The sequence below is a fragment of the Trifolium pratense genome, linkage group LG4 (genome assembly GCF_020283565.1).
Source record: "Trifolium pratense cultivar HEN17-A07 linkage group LG4, ARS_RC_1.1, whole genome shotgun sequence".
Taxonomy (NCBI): domain Eukaryota; kingdom Viridiplantae; phylum Streptophyta; class Magnoliopsida; order Fabales; family Fabaceae; genus Trifolium; species Trifolium pratense.
In genome coordinates, this window is record NC_060062.1 from 5553058 (window position 1) to 5576570 (window position 23513).

A 23513-nucleotide genomic window follows, 5' to 3' on the forward strand; every position below is an offset into this window, starting at 1 on the left:
TCATGTTTAAGCATGTATAAGGGACACATATATGGTTGATGTTGATATATTGCTACTATATATATACAAGATATATAACCAGGATCAGGTGTGTATGGAACTTGCTAGGTGAACATTAGAACATATGTATATAAATGTTACAAACCATAATGTTGGAAGCTAAATTATATTCATTAAACCCTTGTTGATTTGAACAATTATGTTCCTTCCCAACCGAGCAGATTTTTTTACACCACTAGTTTGCCCTGAGCTTGAACTTCACTACATAAGTGGGGCCACTTAGAGCCACACTTGATGGTAGTTGTTCCCTGTTTATTTTATATTACATTGATCACATTGATTTTGTGACATAGACCTTCTCAAAGAGGGCTTGATTCTACACTAGACCAATTTTAAGTGTCTAAAAAATGGAAAATTTCGAATTCAAATTCAGACTCATGTATATCAACATTCAGGCATCTATCTCATGATTTGAATTTCGTATGAATGGACACCTAAGAACATGTCTAAACAATTGCCCCTTGTTCAAGGATCAAAGCATGGGTAAAATTAAAAATGGTGTTCCTTAGAAGATCTCTTATGAGAGTAAAATTACTACCTCCACCATTAGGTCAAAGATAGATCTCTGAAATTGTTCCGTAAGCAAGTCAAAGATATAACCTACATTAATATTGACAATTATGTTGGTACTATTGATTTATTGTTTTAAAGAGTCTAATGACAAAACTCGCACGCGCTTACAGAGAGAAGTAAAAAAAAATGGAGATTCAAACATGTACCCCAACATACTCCCTACAACATTTTACTAATGATAAGAATTAACTTTATGTGTTTAAAAAAGAAACTCCATTATTACTTCCTATTCCCGGAGTGAGGTCCTTACCAATCATTACAAAGCTATTTGGTTTATAATCACTCTTACCTTACACAAGAGCTTTCATATGACTAGGCCTTATAGTAGTAATTTCAATGATTTTTATGATTATCTTGTAAAGCATCTTTGTTAAATTAGTAATGATAAGAATTAACTTTATCTCTAAAAATAAAATAAAAAATTCATTAGTACTTTCCATTTTCAGAATGGGTCCTTATCAATCATTACAAAGCTATTGGTATAGAAGCACTATAAAACATAGAAGCTGTACTAGTGTTAATTGTTAATATTAAAAATTAAAGCCAAACTAATTCTTCAAAACAAACCAAACAGGAGTTGAAATAAAATACTATCTATATAATACAACATCACTAAACTAAAACCTTTTTGTCAACTAAATCCATCCAAAATTAAAGCTGTCATTCCAGCATCTTTGTAGCAAAATTTAACATGATTTAATGTTTATACATGATAAATAAGCTAATAAAATAAGAAAGGTACAACAAGCTCTCCCTAATTTATGTTGGTTGGATGCAGAACCAGAAGCCTAAAAATTGTGTAGCCTCTCCCAGCGACGAAAATGATAACCTCGGACAATGGTGCAAACCCTTGGAGCCCCTCTACCACCTCCCGTGAATAAAGGGAGAGCAAATAAAAGAGCCAGTTGGAAAACATTATTTGATGTAAAATTATACACATTTGCAAATGGGAGGAAGAACGTGTAGAATTCGCCATAACAGGCACCAAAACTGTGACAAATGCAGCAAACAGCGACACTGTCGTTTCTGGGAGTGTAAAATGCAGTTTGGTTTATCAAGCACCCAAACCAAGTTACTTGCATGTATCTGTTAGCTTCGTGAATGTATTTTATCAGATAGTGAGATTTTCAAATGCTTTCCCGTTTGATGTGGTGGAGACCACATTTTGATTACCAACTGAATGATTAGGACTATCTTTTTCAGAATTCTTACGTAACTGGTTGAAGGCTGAGTTGGGAGAGGCAGAGCTGTGCCTTCCCTCAAAGTACGTTGAATAAGGGAAGTACTCTGCACAACGCACTTTCCACCCTGCAAAAATAGAGAACAGCAGAAACTAAGTACCAAAAATTACTTACTTGCAATAAAAAGAATATGAAACTCAATTCCATATCTAGGAAGAGAGCCTTAAAACTTTATAAATTTGAGAGCAACTCAGCCCCATCTGCAGATAGTGGCAAAATTATTAACTGTATGTTTATCAAACAATTTTATAATCTTGTTCACTTCAGAGCAACAGTACATTTTTAATCTCCCATATACAAAAACTTTTGGTACATGGAAAGGACCTTTTGTGGAAAATATCATGTTACTAAAATTACATGCACTGGTCCTTAAGGCAAACCTATAGAATATTATATAGGCAACATAAAATTATTGCAGTTATACTTACTCAATGCCGCATCTTGGTCAACAAGTACTGTTCCAAGAAGCTGGTGAACTGCAATACAGTCTTTAAGTTTCCATTCTCCGATTGGCCCGATTGCTCCATTTCTAGCAGAAAAAATTAAGGAAAGATTTAATGTCTCCATTACTCAGTTTTGAAAGAAAAATATGAAACTAAAAGGAAAACAAGGAGCTTAAGTTTGGGACGCACTTGCTGTCACACAAACATGAACCCTAACAACACAAAGTGAAAAATTTTATAGGATAGATATAATGATGCATAGATAGGCACCAAATTACCAATCTCTCCAAATTTTAAGACAAGAACCCCTCTCTTTTAATTTGGGCTCACAGCTTAACTCAATCCCCACAAAACTAGTTTGTAAGGTGAGGACCTTCCAAGCTTTAAATATAATCTAGGCCACATCTCCAGCCAATATGCGAGACTTCTGAGAATTTGAACTAACTCAACACAACAAACCGACTTGTAAGATGAGGATTACCCAAGTCTTATAACACCGCCAAAGTCATATTTCTAATAAATGGGGATTTTCAACACCCTCCATACTAAAAATTAGGTTAACAGGTAAGCCCCCCTCCAGTAGAATGAGATGATGAATTACGGCAAGCGTTCTCAGGTCCCAGTTAGTCAAGCAGTGCCACAAATATATGTTGGAAGTTATTAGAGATATTAGTACAGATTCTGTTTACAGCTCATAGTACTGATTGTAAATAATACCTAGTTGACTTCTATCTTTACCATATTTAGCATTAGCATTTATAGGAAGAATAATTGCTCTGATTCTCAGGCTATTGTAGTGCTTATTGGTCTGTCCATTGTTCTATAAATACCTTTCATGTATTATTTGCAATATTTACTTAACTGACACAAGAAATGTGTTGAGTTGGTTATATCAAATGGAAAGATGTTGTAAAACATTACCTTGGAACAATATTATTTGCTGACTCTTCAATCAACTTGACAGCCTCAGACTTTCTGTTAGAATCCAAAATGTACAAGATTTCCGTAAAAGCTGCTCTATGCATCAAAGAATCTGCAAACAATAGAGAAACAATATAATTTCTTCATGAAGAAACTTGAAATGTATGAAATGCCACAAAGATGATAATGCTCACTGGGACAACCTTTATGATTGTCAAGGAAAGCATTGTTTGAGTCAAAAAGAGATTTCTCATGCAGCTGACTGCAAGAAAGGAATAAACATATAAAGTAAAAATTAAATCGTGTCCAAAAATGAATGAAAGTAAATATTGCAAAAAAAAAATTTAAAGGAAGACAAAGGTAAAAACTGAGGTATCAAGAACCTAATAGTTGGGCGTTCGGCTTCTAAGACACTCCATATCAGTTTTTCGCTTTCAGTCACAGGAGTACTCATGGATCCCAATTGATGGAAAAATTTAATCTGCAACATATGGACAAATAAATGTGAGCAGAAAGTGTTTTTTTTACTTGTTTGTGTGTGATGGAGAAAAGAAGAAATCACAAGAATAAAGAAGACAAATTCCATACATGAGAATAAAGAAATTGAATAACAGACTAGGAATAACTTCTGCAAATCCAAATGTACATTTTCTTTCAGATTGTCTAATCTACCACAATGCTTAAAAATATATCATATGTACAAACAATTTTGAATCGAAGAATAATAAATTTACAAAGATGACTATTATGCAAAGATGGAATAATTTGTATTATAGCTTTGCTATAAAAAAATATCATTAAAAATACTCTCTCCCAATAAAACGGAACTAATTTTCTCTTTCAAAGGAGATACCATACTGTGAAAACTGAATATATTATTATATTTCAAGTTATTGAATAATGTACAATCACTAATGTGTTTATATAGGCTATTCTAACCTAATGGGCTCATGGGCCGAATACATATTATTAATAAAAATAAAAGATTGCTTCTAGTAATAAAATATTTACTATCTATTTACAACACTCCCCCTCAAGCTGGTGAATGAATATCGATCATTCCCAGCTTGGAAACAATTCTTTCAAAGTTATTGCTGTTCAGCCCCTTAGTTAGAAGATCTGCAAGGTTGCCTTGGGAAGAGACATATGGAGTGCAAATTAGACCACTATCTAATTTTTCTTTGATGAAGTGTCTGTCAACTTCAATATGTTTGGTCCTATCATGCTGCACTGGATTATGGGCTATGCTAATAGCAGATTTATTATCACAGTAGAGTTTCATTGGTTCATCACTCTTTATCCTCAAGTCTTCCAAGATGCCTTTTAGCCATAATAATTCACATATTCCTTGTGCCATTGACCTGAACTCTGCTTCAGCACTAGATCTAGATACCACACTTTGTTTTTTACTCTTCCAAGTCACAAGATTCCCTCCTAAGAAAGTGCAATATCCTGTAGTTGATCTTCTATCCACAATTGACCCTGCATAGTCAGCATCAGTATATGCTTCAAGTTCCACACTTCCATTTCGTTCAAACAAAATCCCTCTACCCGGGGTTCCTTTCAAATATCGAACAATTCGGAGTGCAGCTTGTAGATGAATCTCCTTTGGTTGGTGCATGAATTGGCTCACTAAGCTTACAGCAAAAGCAACATCCGGTCTAGTATGTGATAGGTATATCAGTTTGCCGACCAACCTTTGATACATTTCCTTATTAACCGCAATATCTTCTTCTGCATTCCCCAACTTTACATTTGGATCAATTGGTGTACATGCAGGCTTGCATGCTGTCTTGCCAGTCTCTTGCAGAAGATCAGTAATGTATTTCTGTTGGGATATGAAAATCCCTTTCCTAGAATGAGCCACTTCTATTCCCAGAAAATACTTCAATTTTCCCAAGGACTTTATCTCAAATTCCTTGGCTAAGTGTTGACTTAGCATTTGTTGCTCTTCTTCATCATCACCTGTTACTATAATGTCGTCCACATACACCAATAACACTGTGACTCCCCCTGACTCAGAGTGTTTGACAAATAAAGTATGGTCTCCTTGACTTTGTTTGAAGCCCAAACCAACCATAACTTTAGTGAATCTTCCAAACCAAGCTCGTGGTGATTGCTTTAGCCCATATAAAGCCTTTGTTAACTTGCATACGGTGTTGGCAGCAATATCTTCATGATATCCGGGGGGTACATCCATGTAGATCTCTTCTTCAAGTTCTCCATGAAGGAAAGCATTTTTTACATCAAATTGTTGCAAGTCCCAATTGTAATTAGCTGCTAAAGACAATATCACCCTAACAGTATTCATTTTTGCAACTGGAGCAAATGTCTCTGAGTAATCTATTCCATAAGTCTGAGTGAACCCTTTGGCTACCAATCTTGCCTTGTACCTCTCAATAGATCCATCAGCCTTGTATTTTACAGTGTATACCCATTTGCACCCTACAGGTTTCTTTCCATTTGGTAGAGAAACCAATTTCCAAGTATTGTTCTTATCAAGTGCCTCCATTTCCAAATCCATGGCTTGTTTCCATCTCCTGTCAGACAATGCCTCAGATAAGGAGGTAGGTATTGTGGTAGTGTTTAGATTTGTGAGGAAGGCTTTATGAGTAGGTGATAATTGTTCAAAGCATAGGTAATTGGATAGAGGGTAAAGTGGCTTGTTGGTGCAGGTTCTAGTATTTTTCCTATGGGCAATTGGGAGATGTAAATCTTTAGAGTCTACTGGTGTTATTTCTCTGGATTTTGGGTTTTTATGTTTTATCAGAATGGATTCTGGTTCCCTTTGTATGGTTGAGCTAGATTCTGGTTCCTGGGTATGAGAAAATTCTGAAATTGAATCACTAGAGTTTGAAGGGTCAAGGAAAGTTACCTCATGTAATGTTGGATCGGACTCATGGATATGAGTAGATTCAGGAATGGTCTTTTTTCTTGTGTATACTAAATTCTTCCCATACCTCACATCAACACCAACATTTCCATCTTTCTCAGAATCAATTTCAGTCTCAACATTGTCAACTTTAGTTTCAATATTTTCAAGATCAATTTCAGTCTCAACATTGTCACCTCTAGTTTCAGCCTCAACTTCTGGCCCGAAATTAAGGTCAGGGAGTATAAGAGACTCATCTTCCTTACTTGTGCTCTCCCCCTGAAGATGAGTTTGAATGAAGTAACTTTCATGTTCATGGAAGGTGACATCTCGGGAGACAAAGAATTTATGAGACGGTGGATGATAACATTTGTAACCCTTTTGGGTGGAAGAATACCCTATAAAGACACACTTTAAGGCTCTAGGATCAAGTTTCCCTCTACCATCACTATGGATATGGACGAACGACTTACACCCAAATATTCTAGGAATGAGATTACAAGAGGTGGACACATCGGGATAAAATGAGGATAAAACCTCCATAGGAGTTTTAGAGGCAAGAACACTGGATGGTAAACGATTTATGAGATATGTTGCAGTTAAAACCGCTTCTCCCCAATATTTCTTGGGGACTTTATTTTGGAATAACATAGCACGCGTTTGATCTAACAAGTGTCCATTTTTCCTCTCGGCGATCCCATTTTGTTGGGGTGTTTTAACACATGACGACTCATGAATTATGCCTTCTTTTTGACAAAACGAATTGAGGCCGTGATTAAAGTAATCTTTGGCATTATCGGATCGAATTCGTTTAATGCTCACACCAAACTGATTTTTAACCATGGAGAAATATTGGAGAAACACAGAACTAACTTCAGATTTTTGTTTAAGTAAATAGACCCAAGTAACCCGAGTACAATCATCAATAAAGGTTACAAACCATCGTGTACCCGATATATTTGGAACATTTGAGGGACCCCACACATCTGTATGAACTAAATAAAACGGAAAAGTACTCATTTTATTACTAACTGAAAAAGGTACACGCTTGTGTTTAGCAAGCTCACACACCTCACAATGAAAACTCTCAACATCTATTGATTTAAAAAACAATGGAAATAACTGCTTAATGACTCTAAATGATGGATGACCCAGGCGACAGTGGTACAAGAGAACCTTCTCCCTGTTGGTCTTTATTGATTCTGAAAAGAAAGAGTTGTTGTTGTTGAGTAAATTTGGGCTTGAATCTTGGTTATCCAAGTAGTAAAGACCATTCCATTCTCTAGCATAGCCAATCGTCCTCCCCGACTGTTGGTCCTGAAAAACACAAGAGTTGTTATAAAAGATAACATTACATGACAGGTCTTTTGTGAGTTTTTGTATGGAGATTAGGCTAGTAGACAATTTTGGAATATGAAGGACATTGTTAAGGGTTATGGATGAGTTAATCCGGACATCCCCCTGACCTGCTACAGTTAAAAGGGTGCCATCCGCTATGGATATTTTCCTATTACTAGGGCAAGGTGAATACGTAGAGAAATGTTTGGGTAAGGGTGTCATGTGGTCAGTGGCTCCAGAATCCAAAATCCAATATTGTTTAAAGGGTATATCTGAAGCATTAAGTCCAACAGAAAATTGAAATTTGCCAAAGGAAATTGGGAATGAAAAAATACCTGAATGTGACAAAGTACTAGTACCTGTTGGTCTCTCCAACCTGCTAAGGAAAGATCTCACTTTCTCTATCTCAACTTGGTTGAGTTGCTTCATACCTTCTAGACCAGCTTCACTAGTACTGCCAGTCATGTGTGCTTGTCCTCCCTTTTTTGGTAAATCTCCCTTCTTTCCCCACTGCCTACTAGGTGGCTTTCCTTTCAATTTCCAACAATTTTCACGAATGTGGCGAGGCTTGTTGCAATAAGTGCACCTTATTTCTTCATCTTTCTTCTCCACATAGGTTCCTCCCCCATTCTTTTGGTCAGCTATCATGATTGAATTCTTCTCAGCCAACATTACTGAGCTTTCCATAGGAGGGGGTGCCAGCATTAACCCCCTTCTACTTTCTTCACTCCTCACTATAGCCACCACCTCATTAATACTAGGTACCTTTTCCTTGCCAAGAATTTGTACTCTAACTTGGTCAAAGTCACAATTGAGTCCCACCAGGAAATCATAGACTCTATCCTGCTCAATATACTCCTTGAGTATGGTCATATCTTCGGAACACTTGGCTTTTACAACCCTGTAGTGATCCAACTCCATCCACAAGACTTTGAGGTGATTTGCATACTCTGTAACAGTCTTGTTTCCCTGTTTAGCAGCCATGGTTTTCACCTTCACATCATATATTTGGGCAGCATCTTTGGCTTTAGAATAAGACTCTTCTAATGCTTTCCAAATTTCCTTTGCTGTATTGAGAAACATGCAAGTGTCACTGATTTCTGGGACCATTGCACTCCATAACCATCCCATGATGGCCGAGTCCTCGGTGTCCCACTTCTTGAACCTGGGATCTGTTTCTTTGGGAGGTTCTTCAGTTAAGTGTTCCACCTTCCCTTTACCTTTCAAGAGGGTTTTCACAAGTTGAGACCACTTCAAGTAATTCTTAGCATTCAACTTGTAAGTCGAAGGGAAGTGTGGCAATTCTGATTGGGATTTGTAATCCCCTGTTTCAGCTTCAGTTTCATTTTTAATCACAACTGCTTCAGCCATCGAGAAAAAAACTCAGAAACAACAAGATTCAAAAAGTTTTTTTTTTTTTTGATGAACAGTGCGCGAACAGTGATTCGGATGAACAACGATTCAGGTGAACAGTAAGCGTGAACAGTACGCGTGGACAGTACGCGTGAACAGTACTTTCAAAATCACAATAAAACCGCAATGAAGGCGGTTAGGGTTTATGACCGCGATGAAGGCGGCTAGGGTTTATGCGGAAGCAAGGCCCTCAAAGAACGAGAGCTCTGATACCATGTGAAAACTGAATATATTATTATATTTCAAGTTATTGAATAATGTACAATCACTAATGTGTTTATATAGGCTATTCTAACCTAATGGGCTCATGGGCCGAATACATATTATTAATAAAAATAAAAGATTGCTTCTAGTAATAAAATATTTACTATCTATTTACAACACATACCAAGCAACGGTGAGAATCAGGGTGGTCAGCATCCAACCTCAGTAACTGCTTTACAGCCTACAACTCCAAAGATAGCAAAGAAAACAAATTGCATTAACATCATAGTCTAAAATGATAAAGAAGAAAGAAGTGTAAGAAATGAAATGTATAAATGATCAAAGCTACCGTGACATTAAGTGTTTATTCAAAAATAGAGCTCTCGTTGAACCATGAAATATATGAGAGAAGGGAAAGAGATGGCAAGAATGTGAAGGGTGTTGGGCCAAGAGGACAAGGCCTATCAGGTGAGGAAAGAAGAATACTAGACGGCTGAATATGATGAAAGGAATGAAGTGGAGAGGGAAGGTCTAACTGAAATATGGACATCTGGCAGGTTATAAGTGGAGAAAGGAAATGTGGTAATCATTGGGAGAGAGGAGGGAAATTTGCATTTAGGGGGGAGCAATGGAATGAAGGAGGCATGATGTGTGAAAAGTGAAATTAGAGGGACCGAATCCTGGCTTGTTTGCCAATCTCAGTAGGGGTTTTAAGTTTTAACCATTGAGAATTTGAGAGTATCATTGGGAGAGACGAAGGAAGAGTGCATTTAGTTAAACAACGATACTAATTATAGGTATTTTTGTAAAATAATTAATGTATCTAGTACTTTAGAAAGGAGCTTATACTAGAGGATAAAGGGTTTTTTAAAATGAGGCTTATATTAGGGATAGAGGTATACTAGCCAGACAAATTTACAATGCAACAAAAAAAAGTGATGCCCAATAAAATAAGTTACTCCTCCTCATACCTGAAAGGCAAGCAAAATTTTCCGTTTCCTTGTATATAATTCAAAAGAGAGCAAATGAGTTTCCAATGAATCGGGTGAATTCTTCTGCAGCAACTTCAAGTATTTAACAGCTTCAGACAGTGGATCCTCGACCTAAGCATGGAAAAACACACAAGAGACAGGTCTATATCAGTACTAACAAGTAACTATTGACAATAGTAAAAAACATTCTGACATTAAAACTAGTGTCTGATAAACGTGACACTTTCATGTATTATGCAGATTTCAACAGTTCGATAAATATGCCAAGCCTTGGTATTTTTCAGTATGGCTTTTTAACTTGTCAATTCCATATGATATTTATTTGAAAGCAAAGTGCTATTTACAGAGGAACTAAGAATATTGTTATTCATATTTACATTGTTGAAGTTATAGGATTCAGTCTTTAGGTAGAGGGAGGAAAAATAAACACTCAGAAAAATCAAATTAGAAGGAAAAAATGTGAATAATACTCCCTCCGGCCTTATTTATAAGCAAAAGTTACTTTTTAGATTCATTGAAAAGTCAATGTATCTAGCCTAAATATAGACTAGATACTACATTGGTTTTTCAATGAATCTAAAAAGTAATTTTTGCTTATAAATAAGGGCAGAGTAGTATGTTGGATGTTGTTGCAGAAGACAAGGCACAAATTCCAATATATGCTAATAGCTTAATACTCGACTCAAAACCCCCTTTAACTAAGGAAACAAACATGGAAACTAATCTTAAAGGGGATAATGTAAGTTACCCTAATGTACTTTATAATATACAAATTAGATTAGATATTTAGAAAAAATTTATATATTATAACATATATAATGAATCTAAACCCTCTATAATCTCTACCCATCTACACTTGCAAAATGCCAATATGCAAGGCGACAACCACAACAATGGTCACCTATAGTTACTTATCTTCTACATGAAACCTAGGAGAATTTTTTTGTGCGTGAAAGAAAATAAAAGAGAGCTTAATAGGAATCCCAATGTCATTAAAGACAATAAAATTTACCTGCAATAACTTCTCCCCGTGTGGATCAGAATCAACAGGTTTTACATTTCGTTTCCCAGACTTTGATACCGCACTAGAATTTAACTCTTCATTCTTTTCTTCTGCATCCTAAAAACAAAATAGAACAAAAGCATGAGCAACATTAAAGGCTTTACTGCATTTAAGTCACTAGAAGCTGTGGACATGACTATAATACTTTCTTAGCTCTTGCTTCTGCCTTTCTTTGCTTTTGTCGCATTTTCTTTTTCTGAGAAGGGAGCAAATTTGACATATGCTCATCTTCCTCTGCTGTAGACTTTGGGGGAAAATCGTGCAACTTAATATAAGATCTGCAGTTCCAAGTGATACAAACACAGTATCAAAATACAAAATCAGAAGAAAAATGCCTCAATTATATTATTAACTTATATTATACGTGGAACAGTCATTGCAATCCTTAAGGAAAACCCATGTCAGAAAACCCTTAGCCTCAAAAGAACTGTGAAGAAGAGAATGCTAGAACCAACAAAGGAAAAGAAAGTTCTAATAACAATCACAAGTTCACTTATACTCATTGCTTCTCGTGTGTATTTGTGCAGGGATTTCAGCTCCCATGCATGTACAAACCCATTTATCTAGGGCACCGCAAACACTACCAAGCATAACAACTCATGCATTAAAACAGCACACCAACAAAAGACATGATATTCACCTGATAGCTCCTGCTGCGGCTTTATGAAAATATGCATGTGAGTGCAATTGATCTTGAAATTTAAGCATTTCAACATACATACGCAAAGTCATTTTCCTTAAGCAATATGAATGAAAATCAAATTGGTCCTCGGTAATATCAGCATGATGCTTCTCCACTGCTAAAAATTTCTTGAGAGCCCGCCCAAGATTGCCCTGGCGGAAAAAGCTTTCACCCGAGGCAAGCTCGTACCTTGAAAGTATAGATATTACAACATGCATTAAGAATTAAGCCACAAACTGAATGTGCATAATATTAAAACATGATTGTATACTAACCACATGCATTGCATATCATGAAGGTTGTTATGTTGATCCCCATCTTTTGTGAACAACACAGCTATTTTTTCTGCCAAAGCCACCTTTATAGCAAGGGAATATATAAAATTATAAATACACCAGAGTCAGAAAAGAGAAAAAAGAGAATCATTTGAATCACTAAGCCTCTTAGCTGATATTTAAATATAATGCAATTAAAAACAGAAACCTGATCAGCCTGCAGCATGCGCTTAACACATTCACTATTAACATAACGATCAGCAAGGTCCATACGCCTTGCTTCATCTGCAAATTCAGCAGCAGCATTCAAATCACCAGCATGCTTCAATATCCGACTCTGTTATACAAAAGACAATCAGAAATCTTTCAATATTGTTATTAACTGTTGACAAAGGCACCAGGAATTCACATCTCAGTTTCAATTCATTTTATCCATCTGTACTCTCACATACAAGTCCCACAAGTGACTGTCATCTTATTTAATCGAGTTACAAACTTACAATGATAATGTGCTTGATTAAAAGTTCAATATTAAAAAACTAAGCTTTACTGTGCAGAAATATCTTGTCTTTTTCTATTAACATAAAAATGATAAATTATCTGGCATTTAAGCATTCTGAATGAGTTAAGCAGCATGATAGAAACTGCAAAATTAATCAAATAGGGATTTTGAGCACAAAGAAACACGCAATGCACATGGCAATAACTTATGTGACAATGCTGACCAAATGTCTAATACTCACGATGAACGACGATTTACATTCTACACAAATTATGTGTCACATAAATACCAGAAGTTTTTTTTTTTGAACAAGCATAAATTCTAGAAGTTAATCAGCCAAACCATAGTTAAGAGTTAACTATAACATAACAGAAAGGACGACAACAACAAAAATTAATTAATTCAACAACAAGAAGAATAGTGTTCATCTGAACAAACCTTGACAGAATATAGATCAATGACAGTAGGTGTGTGTTCTATAGCCTCGTCGATTTTAGAAAGAGAAATCTCATATTGGCCACGCCTGTCATAATGCTGAACCAGTATAAATTTATTAGTGAAAGGATGCAGGAAATGAATCTAAATATCAAACTGTAGCTACAAACCTGAGCCAAGAAAAACAAAGTCCACAAATGAGTTGAAGGGGATTCTTTCTCCGTACTGTATAAAAGAGAGACAATGGTTATTTATATATAATACAAAAGTACCAACTAGAACGATCATTGCCATTCATTGACATGGGAAAAAAGAGTAATAAGTATTATACCTCCCAGGATATTGGCTTGATGTCCTAATTGAATGCTCTAACTCAAGAATAATTTGTTCCAAAATGTCTGCCTGGACAAATTTCAAATAAAATGAAGAAAAATAAATCAGAACCTGCAGAATCAGTAGTTTTGTCATCATATCATAATATATATAATGCAGAAAAAGTCAATCAAAAATCCCAAACAATTTTTATATTAGAAATGTAATTGATAAAACTGACCTTCCCAGGATGATTGTACAAAGAAGAAAGATCAGAAAACAGAGATGGAACTCCCTATAAACAACACAAAAATAAACTTCAATTAATCTTGAAATAACTAAACCAAGCACATAAAACATGTAAAGGAACTCTGTATACCTTAGTTAAGAGAGGCCTAATATAACTTTCTGCTGCTTCTCGAAATTTGTCACCTTGTAAAAAATCCAGGGGTATTCTCTGTCAAACAAAAAGATCCACCGAAGAATGAATTCCATCGAAAAAATTGTGAACTTCAATAGTACTACCTAACTTGATAGGAAATACATCAGTAGAACACCATACATTGATTTGTGTATACTATATTAAATTCTAGAATATGCCCACACATTGATCTGTGAGTGTGACAATGTCAACAAACATAGGATTACTTCTTTAGCAGCTGCGTATAGAGTACACTAGTTTAAAACAGTGGATATGTACATTAGCACCGTCGAATTTAAATTTTCTCAAATATTTTATTTACAGACCTCTCTTTCTCTCATCATCATGCTCTCTCTCCGCTTCCGCTTCCGCCTCCCCTTCCCCTCCAACCCACCACCACATCTTTGAGGTGGTCCCTCTCCCAGCAGCACATAGTGCCACCCTCTTGGACCTTCCAGTGGCCCTATGCCACCCGTCTTTCTCACATCCCCCCTTTTCCAACCCCTATACTTTCTCTCCATGAGCCTACTGTTACTCAAAAGTTTGGTGCTGTACTGCAAAACAGACCTTGAAAGTTGTGCCTGGTGGGCAAACAGAACATGCACTCCGCTGACACCGTCTCCCTCAAATACATTACCAGATTTGTGACAATTGAGATTCGCTGCTTCCCCGACAACCTCGTTCTAAGATCTGTTGAAGACTGGGATTCCAATGGCAGCACCTCTTCCCCACACCGCAACCGCTAACATCTAGAAGGTCTCCTCGACTGCACCTCCTATATCTGCCCAGGGGCTCGATTTGAAGCCTGACGACACCATTTCAAAAACAGAATTTTGAAAATTCTACAGTATTTTTATCAAGCGCTCACAGGCTGCAATGGCGTGATTAACACTGCAAAATACCAACACGGTAGTTTTGTGAAATCCTCCTCTAAATCTCAATTTGAGTTGCATATCTACTTCTCTTATTCAGATAAATTGCATTTCTCTCTGCTGAGATTTCATATCTCCCAAGTTCCTTAAATCCCCCCCCCCCCCCATCTCAATTTGAGTTGCATATCTACTTCTCTTATTCAGATAAATTGCATTTCTCTCTGCTGAGATTTCATATCTCCCAAGTTCCTTAAATTCCCCCCCCCCCCCCCCCCCCCACAAAATCAAATTATATATCTATTTTTCACCTCAAACATTATCTCGTTGATAAAAAGTGATGTCGCATGGTCTGAGTAGGAATCATGGGTAAACATGCAGGAATTAAATGTAGGTCGACTTGCAGACTTAGCACATGTTTGGCTAGCTGTGTTTCCTAGCCCTGAAACTGCATTTTAACCATTCAAAAGCAGTTTGGGCGCCATAAAACAGCTGCCTAAACATAAACTTATACATTCAATTACGGACGTTGAGATTCATGTGTGATGAGGACCATGACAAAATTGAATTCATGATAGTTAGCCACTTCCAGTTATTCAATATCATGGTAAAAATCCAAACAAATTGCAAATGGAAGTAATTAAACCATTGTAATTCAATACCCCTGTAATTTAAATTTCCTAAGTTATTGACATTCTCGATTCAAAAACAAAATTTAAGACATTATGAATACACTTATTAGGCTTATAGGTAATTGATTCAAGTTTTGGCGACATTTAAAATCAAGCATGAAACAATGTAATTCCTGCCTCCAAAAACACTATCAGCAACACAGTAATACACTAATATTTGTATATTAGAAGAACCATTGCCACATAAAAAGCAAATATTTAAAATGTCTTACATGGATAATTCAGTAAAATATTACTGTTGATTGTAAACCTTTTACAGAAAGATATCAAGTAAACAAAAAGGTATAAATGACTAGAATAACAGCAATGAACTGTGTTACCTTAACTGCAGAAGACCACTTATATTGCTGCCCAAGTGTTTCATACAACGCAACTAACTGATCTATTTGATCAGAAGAGTACTTCCCATCTTCTAAATATAATCCAGCACACTTTTGGAGACCCTCGTAGTAACTGATTGGTAACATGAAACAAGAATTAATGTTTAGCTTCTACAAGTATAGTAAATAAAAATAAGCACGTCATAGACAATTCAAATACAAAATAAATAGTTTATCAAATCAATGAGAGCCAAAGGAAAAAAGAAAAACAACTGCAGCAAAATCATCCCTCCATCCATCAATTTAATCATGGTAGCTAATGAAAAATAAATAAACTAATTTCTCTGAAAACTTGACAAGATGAGCTTTATCCTAATCTACCTTTAAGCAGAACCCACCCTTCCACTAGTAAGAAATCAAGTATAAACAACGAATATACACAATCACAGGTACCCGATAAAATTCTCGGTTCCAAAAGTAAGACATATCAATGAAATATTTTACCCCTTTTTTAAAGATTATCCTATCCAAAGGGGCGCACAGACACTTCAAAATTGCAGTCATAGTCATACTGGACACTAGATAATTAAAGGGGGTTGGTTAGTTAACAAGACTGGGATAGTTAGAAGAAATAAATAAAGCTTGTTGCCTATAAATAAGAATACGGGGTGAGAGGGAAAGATAGACATCTGGTGAACTAGATTTGGACAAGAGAGGTCTCTAGATCTCTCAAATGGTGGGTTTCTGGTAGGAAAGTGGTCAGAATGCGTCATGGAGAACCTTTGGGGAGGTTGTGTCAAGTGGTTTCAACAGAGGCTTGGTTTTAGTCTCCGAGAATCAGAATCTAGAGAGAAGTTCGAGATGAGAGCTAAGATGCATTGTAGTTGAGGGCACAAACTGATACAAAAAGAAGTGAGAAATTGAACCCTGTATATTACGGTTCTTTCCAAATTCTGGACAGGAATGGAGAAGTGGCCTAATAACTTCAAAATAAGCACAAAAGCAGGTCATGGAAGATGCACAAAACCAATCACAATAAACTAATATAACAAGACAAAATATAGTTGTGTGCTACGTGTAATCGGAAAAATGGTGGGGGAAGTAAAAGAAACAGTCGTCATAGAAGTATAAATAAGAGCTACCTTGAACAATATGTATTCATCTCACCATTCGAAACACAATGAGTAATTGAAACCAAAACTTTTGGTGTATAGAATAATTTTATTTATAAGCTAGAAGTGTGTGAAATAAACCATTCAGGCTTAAAAAACAAACAAACGAGAAATTCGGGGAGAAAACACAAAAAGGAAAAACGTCTAAAATGACTGATCAATTGATACACTTTGACCTAAAATATAATTGTTCTATGTTACCTATAATTATCAGGATTCATGGAAAGTAATATCCTGTATATCGTTTCTGCTTCTTCTAAATGACCAAGCTTCACAAGAAGTGAAACCTCTTGTTCTTTAAAAGCAAGTTTATCAACCTAAAAAGACATTATCACAAACAAGTTATTGTATCATGGATAATAAGTTAAATTACCAAATTACCCATGTAACTATAGCATACATACAATTTTTGTTTCTTTTTGGCGCAACTCTTCAAGAGCTCTATCAAGAAATCCGCATTCCTCTAACAAAGAGATCTGAGCAATAATATTTGGCACAAAAAAGAGTTTTATAAGAAAAATTTAGATAACATAATATCAGCATCCAAACTGTACAAAATTTCACATACTCAAATATAACCAAGTAGAACTGAAAGCAATTAAAAAACAAAAAAGATTCACATTCAACAAATGAAATTTAACTTAAGTCATACTTTTTGAACCAAGGTAAGACTGCCTACATGGATCTGAACCTCCTCTACACCCCACCATGACAGGAGCTGTAAAGCACCAGGGTGCCCTTTTCATTTTTACAATCAAAATTTTTTGAACCAATGATTTAACCATTCACTCAGATCACTAAATTGCTAATTCAGCCATCTGGTAAGCAATCAACCCAAAATTCCGAAACCATCCATATCACTTGGTTTGATAGAAAAATGGTTGTTTAAGTTATGGAGCTCAGATTAAAAGGAGGAGAAGAATAAAGCAATATATAATTATAGTGTTCTACGTTCATACTAATTTGATACAAAAAACTAAATGTTAATCCATGTAAATAGGGATACAAGAATCCTAATCTGTAGTATAGAAACTAATCCTAGGAGATAACCTAAGATGCTCTACAATTACAAATTGATCTTACGCAACAAACTAAGATAATATAAAGATATTGCAATATATTTTCTAATATTATAACAATAACAATGGTCAACATTCTAAATAGATCAGCAAGGGAACTGGGTCACCAAATTTCCAGTCTCGGTTTTACATTATCAGTTTCAACCATAGACTTCAAGGTCAAAGACAAGTTACCGCAGATCCTTTTATACTGTTTTAGATGTTATAAATAATATGAAAATAAATTTTTATATGTAATGTGTACGCATAAAGTTAATTAACCTGAAAGTTATATGAGACACCAAATATGTAAATAAAATGTAAATAAGCATTGATTGAGCATTCAATAAGAAACAGATGCAACATTCTGTCAAAGTATAACCTTATATAAAATCATTTCCCCATGCTCGCACCGTTCATTATCTGGAGGATGGTCTTTTTCTAAAGTCCCTTCATATGCTTCCAAAATTTCCACAGCCTTGGACCCACTGTTACACATTCAAAAGGTCTGTATTAAATTTCAACAACTACTTATAATAAAAAAATTAAGAAACTAGACTAATGAAATGACCCACGGGTTCAGGCTAGACTTCGGTAAATAAAGAAATGAAGGAGAATTTGGTTCCAAAATAGTTATTCTCTAAAAGGCTCCTCGAATTATTCTCTGATCACTATGTTCCGATACCGGATGAAAAAAAAATGCACAAATAACACAGTAAATAGAGACTAACCAGAACGCCATAATTATTATTCGTGAAAATGAAAGCTTTTATATTTATGTATTAACTTAGCCAAGTTGAGAGCTCAAGGTCATATTTGTGTTAAGATATAAAGGAAAAAGATAGTATCTACCAACTAGCTAATATCTCATGTGGCAACTCTCCTAGTCTTTCAAGATCGGGATGATCTTGATATTTGGGTTCAATTCAATACTCTTCCTCCTTTTACCACCTACCTAGCTCTAATCCTTAGGGCCTCCTATATTAACTTAAAATAAGGAAACTCTTGCAGATTACTACACAACCGCTACTTCTATTTTTCATTAAAAGGAAGAAAAAAAAAAGGACAGGAAAAATTGGTACAATAGAGGCAAACTGTCAAATATATATTGAGTCAAGGACGCCAAAGATTCAGAAAAAAAATATATAAGAGGAAAACTGTTCCAAGACCAATCATGCTACAACAAATTTCAGTTTAAGCTGTCAACAACTGGGGGGGTAATCAACATAAATACATATCATACTTAGAATTTAAATGATGGGCAACAGAAAAACCAATCCAGTTCATGCGATGATTTGGCTTAAGAGTCAAAAGTTGTTGTCTAGTCTCAACAAAGCCAGATAAATCTCTCATTTGAGCCTGTCAGTGAAGAGTAGAAAGAACTATCACATAAGTAGACCATATTACATTATAAAAAAAAAAATCACCGGTTATATACTCGTGCATATTTATTTCATAAGTGGTGGATACACAGTACAATAGAGCAGCAGTTCATTTATTTGCTCCACGGTTCGTGGAAAGCTGTATGAAAATTAGCTACACAAATCTTATAATAATGTTATAATGTAAGATATTCCTATGAGAAGCTCCTATATTTGTGTTATTGAAGAGTTGGATATTTGTCATAGCCTGCTTAGGATAATGGACAACATTCAACTCTTTTGAAGACTAAAATGACATCAAACTAATCTCTTTTGGTACAAAAGAAGGAAGTATAATTAACGCAGGTAAGGTTCCAGATCTAATAAGCAACAACATCAATTATCTATTTGCATCTTCAGTTCAAAGTCATTCCCCCACAATTATCTATGTTCATCTTCAGTTCTAGCAGATAACCAAGATTCGAAATGACTAGATGAGAATCATGTGCGAACTATGACCTCTAACGATCCTAACCTAGCAAACTTTATTATTTTACATTTTCTCGTTCATCAACAGGTAGCTTGCATTCTAAATCAGATTTATTTGTTCAAATATTAAGCCATATGTCTATAGAAATTAGAAACTTCTCCATCTAACACATTACTTGGTCACTTTTTGCTCAGTCATATGTTTTATATGACTTCTGATCAAAACCTAAACTACTTAAGAAATAAGGCAAAGAGAAAACAAAGATATATCCATAAATCAAACAAACTCTTGGCAGTATGATATCTGACTCGTGAACACATCAACATAAAAGACCAATGTTCAAGATAAATTCATTGCATTGCGTGTGTGTGTGTGTGTTCAAATATTTTATGAGTTCATAACTACTATAAAGAAGCAATAAAGGTAAAATGCATTTAAGATGGTACCTGTAAGAGTGATAAGTCGCGCAGAATTTCAATATTGTCGGGATCTATTCTCAATGCATTTCGGTAGCACTTGATTGCCTCCCTGTATTCTCTGTCTGACCGATAAAGGAGACCAAAAACATGCCAGCAAACATGACTTTTAAGGTCATTCTGTACCGGAAAATATTAAAGCCGAATCACTTGACAAACAATGATTAAAAGATCAATAAATCAAGTAAACTCAAAGACAACACACAGACCTTCAATCCTTGACGAACAAGTTCATATGCTTCAGACTTACGATCCATGCAATTTAATGTTAAACCCTTCATTGATAAAGTTTCTATCATCCAGAAAAAGGAACGGGCACAAATAAATATTAAAAAATATATATATATGATCAAAGAAGCCAAATATGCTGCAATTGAAAGCAAAGAGATAGAATTGGATTGGGGAAGTTACATTTGAAAAGATGACATTTCTTGCATGATTCAAACAAGTTGGGAAGGAAGCATAAAACATTTCTATTTCCAGCACACTTATTTTCATTGTTAATTACAAAAAATAACACCTTATTTTACTTTGTTTCTGGTTTTCAAAGTTTTGTATGGGAAACAGAGAAAGCCTTTCTTTTTCACTGTTTTGTATACCAAACTTCAAAAATTGGAAACATTATAAGCAAAAATGAAAACTTTCTTTTTTTTAATATTTCTAATACAAAACTTTAAAAATAGGTAACATAATAAAATAAATGCGTCATTTTTTTGTAATTAAAAGAGAAGACATTGAGTTATTTCACCAGTTTCTCATACAGAACTTTATCAACAAGAAACTAAGTTCAAACAAAGTGTCATTACTATTTATTGAAAGAACAAGAACAAAAGTTTAAACAATGAGATAATTTCATGATTAAAAGTGAAAACATGAAATGAAAATAGAAAACAATTCTCAACTTAACAAACCTTAATGTCCCCTGAATCTATGGAAAAGCATAAAAAAGGAATTGCCAAAAAAAATGTATACCTCCATGGTCTGGAAATTTTTTCAAAATAGCATCAGCTGCCTTGAGCCCCTTTTTATACTGCTTGGTTTCATATGATTTCTGCAGCAATAAAAACAAGGACAAATGACCTCATCATAAAACTAATCCATCACCTCAAAAAGAAAATATCATTTCACTAACATAAAATAATCAAATTCTATTTGCATAAGCTTTTGAGCAACAAATGGACATTTTAACATATACATAAAAAATTTCAAAACCACTGCAACAAATCACCTAGTCCCTTAAGAAGATAAAAATGCCAAGCTATTTTCATCTTTTCAGTTTTAATCCCTTATAGAGGCAATAACTGTTCCCAAAATTTATTTTCACTACTCACGAGTCACGACCTAGCCAAGTGATTCAGTCAGCTAGTAGTCCACACACACACACATTGGAAAAAAAAAATCATCCACGGTCATTCTGAAACAGCGCTGTCAAACAGCTACCATGGCCGATTGCATTGGCATATTTTCAACTGACATGTATAACCATAATTCTGGTGTACCAAATCGACAACCAAGACATTGGGTTCAAGTGGTTAATGAGTTCCCCCTAGAACGGATCGTTCGGGAGAACCTGAGTTCGATTCCTGATGGGAATTGGGAACAATTCTTGGTCAGACTTTACTTATCTCGCACCGGACCCCGGATTAGCAGGGGCCCTTCCCTTGGGGGCCGGAGGGTTAATACCCAAAAAAAAAAAAAAAAAAGTACCAAATTGGCAAATTCTCTCCCATACCCATAACTCAAATTCTAAAGTATCAAATTAACTCAATTTATTACATATTTTTATATCAGTTCAAACTTCCAATAACTCAAATGTTAAAGTATCCAATAAACTCAATTTATAACAGATTCTTATATCAATTCAAACTTCCAATAACTCAAATTCTAAAGCACCGAATTTCCCTCCATTTAAATCCTGAAACTCCATTGAATAACTCAATTACAACTACCAAAAAAACAAAACTTTCTTCCTTTGAAATCCTCCCAAAGAACACACAGCTTTGAAGTACTACCAAACTATCAATCATCAATCCCCAAAGACTTTAAACTCCACACTCCCAAACATGAAATAAATTGAACCTATAATCCTAGGGTTTAAAGAAGTGAAAGCAATAAAGTAGAGAGAGAGACATACAACAATAAGCTTGAAGAGGTTAGCCTCTTTAGGAGGCAGTGAAGCACCCATTGTTGTTGTTGGTGTTGTTGCAGAGAGAGAGATGATAGGGTTTGAGAGATTGAATTGAACACTAGAGAATGGGAACAAAGAAAGAAGCGAAAGAGAAGAAAGCGTGAATGAGTAGTAAGGTTCTTCTTTTACTTCGAACGAACCAGTAAGGAAATTACCATTTGCTTTCACGAGTATTGGAATCTAGGAAGCACCGACACTTCTCAGATTAGGCGAGTCCGTATCTGATACATGTCGGTGTTCGTGTCTGATACCGACACCGACACTTATGATTACATGTTTGTGTCGTGTTCAGTGTCTGTGTCTGTGCTTCATAGATTGTAATTGTATAATGCACATGCTAAGTAGTCTAAAATATTTTCACACCGATATCTAATAGTACAGCTTAATTATTAGAGTGTTATTTGGTATAATGAACCGAAATCGAACTTATGACTTATAATGTACTACTCAAAACAATGAAACTCCACCACAAGACCAAATTTTGTGGCTTACATCTTATTTCTCAGGCACATACATAATATTTTTATATATGTTATGTATGTGACAAAAATCAGATTAAGGTTAGTACTTATCTCTCACACATATACAATTATATATAACAATTTCGTGTTTTGGTGGAAATCAGGTAAAAGTGAGTGCTTAAAGAGGTCAGTTAAGTGTTCGTATGTTTCGTTGTCGATTGATTCGTACCAATCAACATTTCTCATATATTATTGGTACTAAATGATGGTGTAAAATAATTTTACATGTCTCATTCTCTTTGATTAAATACCCTACTTCAAAATTCAAGACATGGCAATGGCAATGGGGCGGGGTAGGAATTGGTTTTCCTCTCCCTAAATCCAAAAATCATAAAGTTTGGATATCTCCATATTCGTTTCAAGTTTCAACGGTAATAAAAAGTATAACCTTAAACTCTTATATAATTCTAATATAAGCGGAACGGGTTCGGGGTGGGTGTCAATATCTTCATCATCCACCTCAATCTCGTCTTTTGAAATTGGAGAAAATACAAACTCGGTCAACTTTGGTTTTTCCCTTCAAATTGGGGCAGATACACATTAGTATGAATTTTATTGTCATGCATGTGACTCAAATACTTGCCCAAGGAGCATAAGTAGCCTTGCATTTCGTTTGTTG

General features: G+C 35.3%; 1 protein-coding gene across 1 annotated transcript; it reads right to left on the reverse strand.

Moving 5' to 3' along the window:
* Positions 1 to 1246: 1246 nt before the first annotated feature.
* On the reverse strand, positions 1247 to 22685 carry LOC123921604 (N-terminal acetyltransferase A complex auxiliary subunit NAA15-like). The gene is made up of 26 exons (XM_045974219.1): positions 22320 to 22685; positions 21158 to 21236; positions 20395 to 20477; positions 20156 to 20305; positions 19102 to 19217; positions 18241 to 18346; positions 17205 to 17276; positions 17002 to 17117; positions 15629 to 15761; positions 13706 to 13783; positions 13568 to 13621; positions 13346 to 13416; positions 13185 to 13239; positions 13018 to 13113; positions 12286 to 12414; positions 12078 to 12160; positions 11761 to 11991; positions 11266 to 11398; positions 11070 to 11177; positions 10037 to 10168; positions 9250 to 9306; positions 3622 to 3719; positions 3442 to 3500; positions 3239 to 3350; positions 2303 to 2403; positions 1247 to 1941 (listed from the first exon to the last, which is right to left on the reverse strand). Exons 1-26 carry the CDS (start codon positions 22368 to 22370, stop codon positions 1745 to 1747), a joined length of 2700 nt encoding a protein of 899 aa, XP_045830175.1. The 5' UTR covers positions 22371 to 22685; the 3' UTR covers positions 1247 to 1744.
* Between the last annotated feature and the right edge of the window lie 828 nt (positions 22686 to 23513).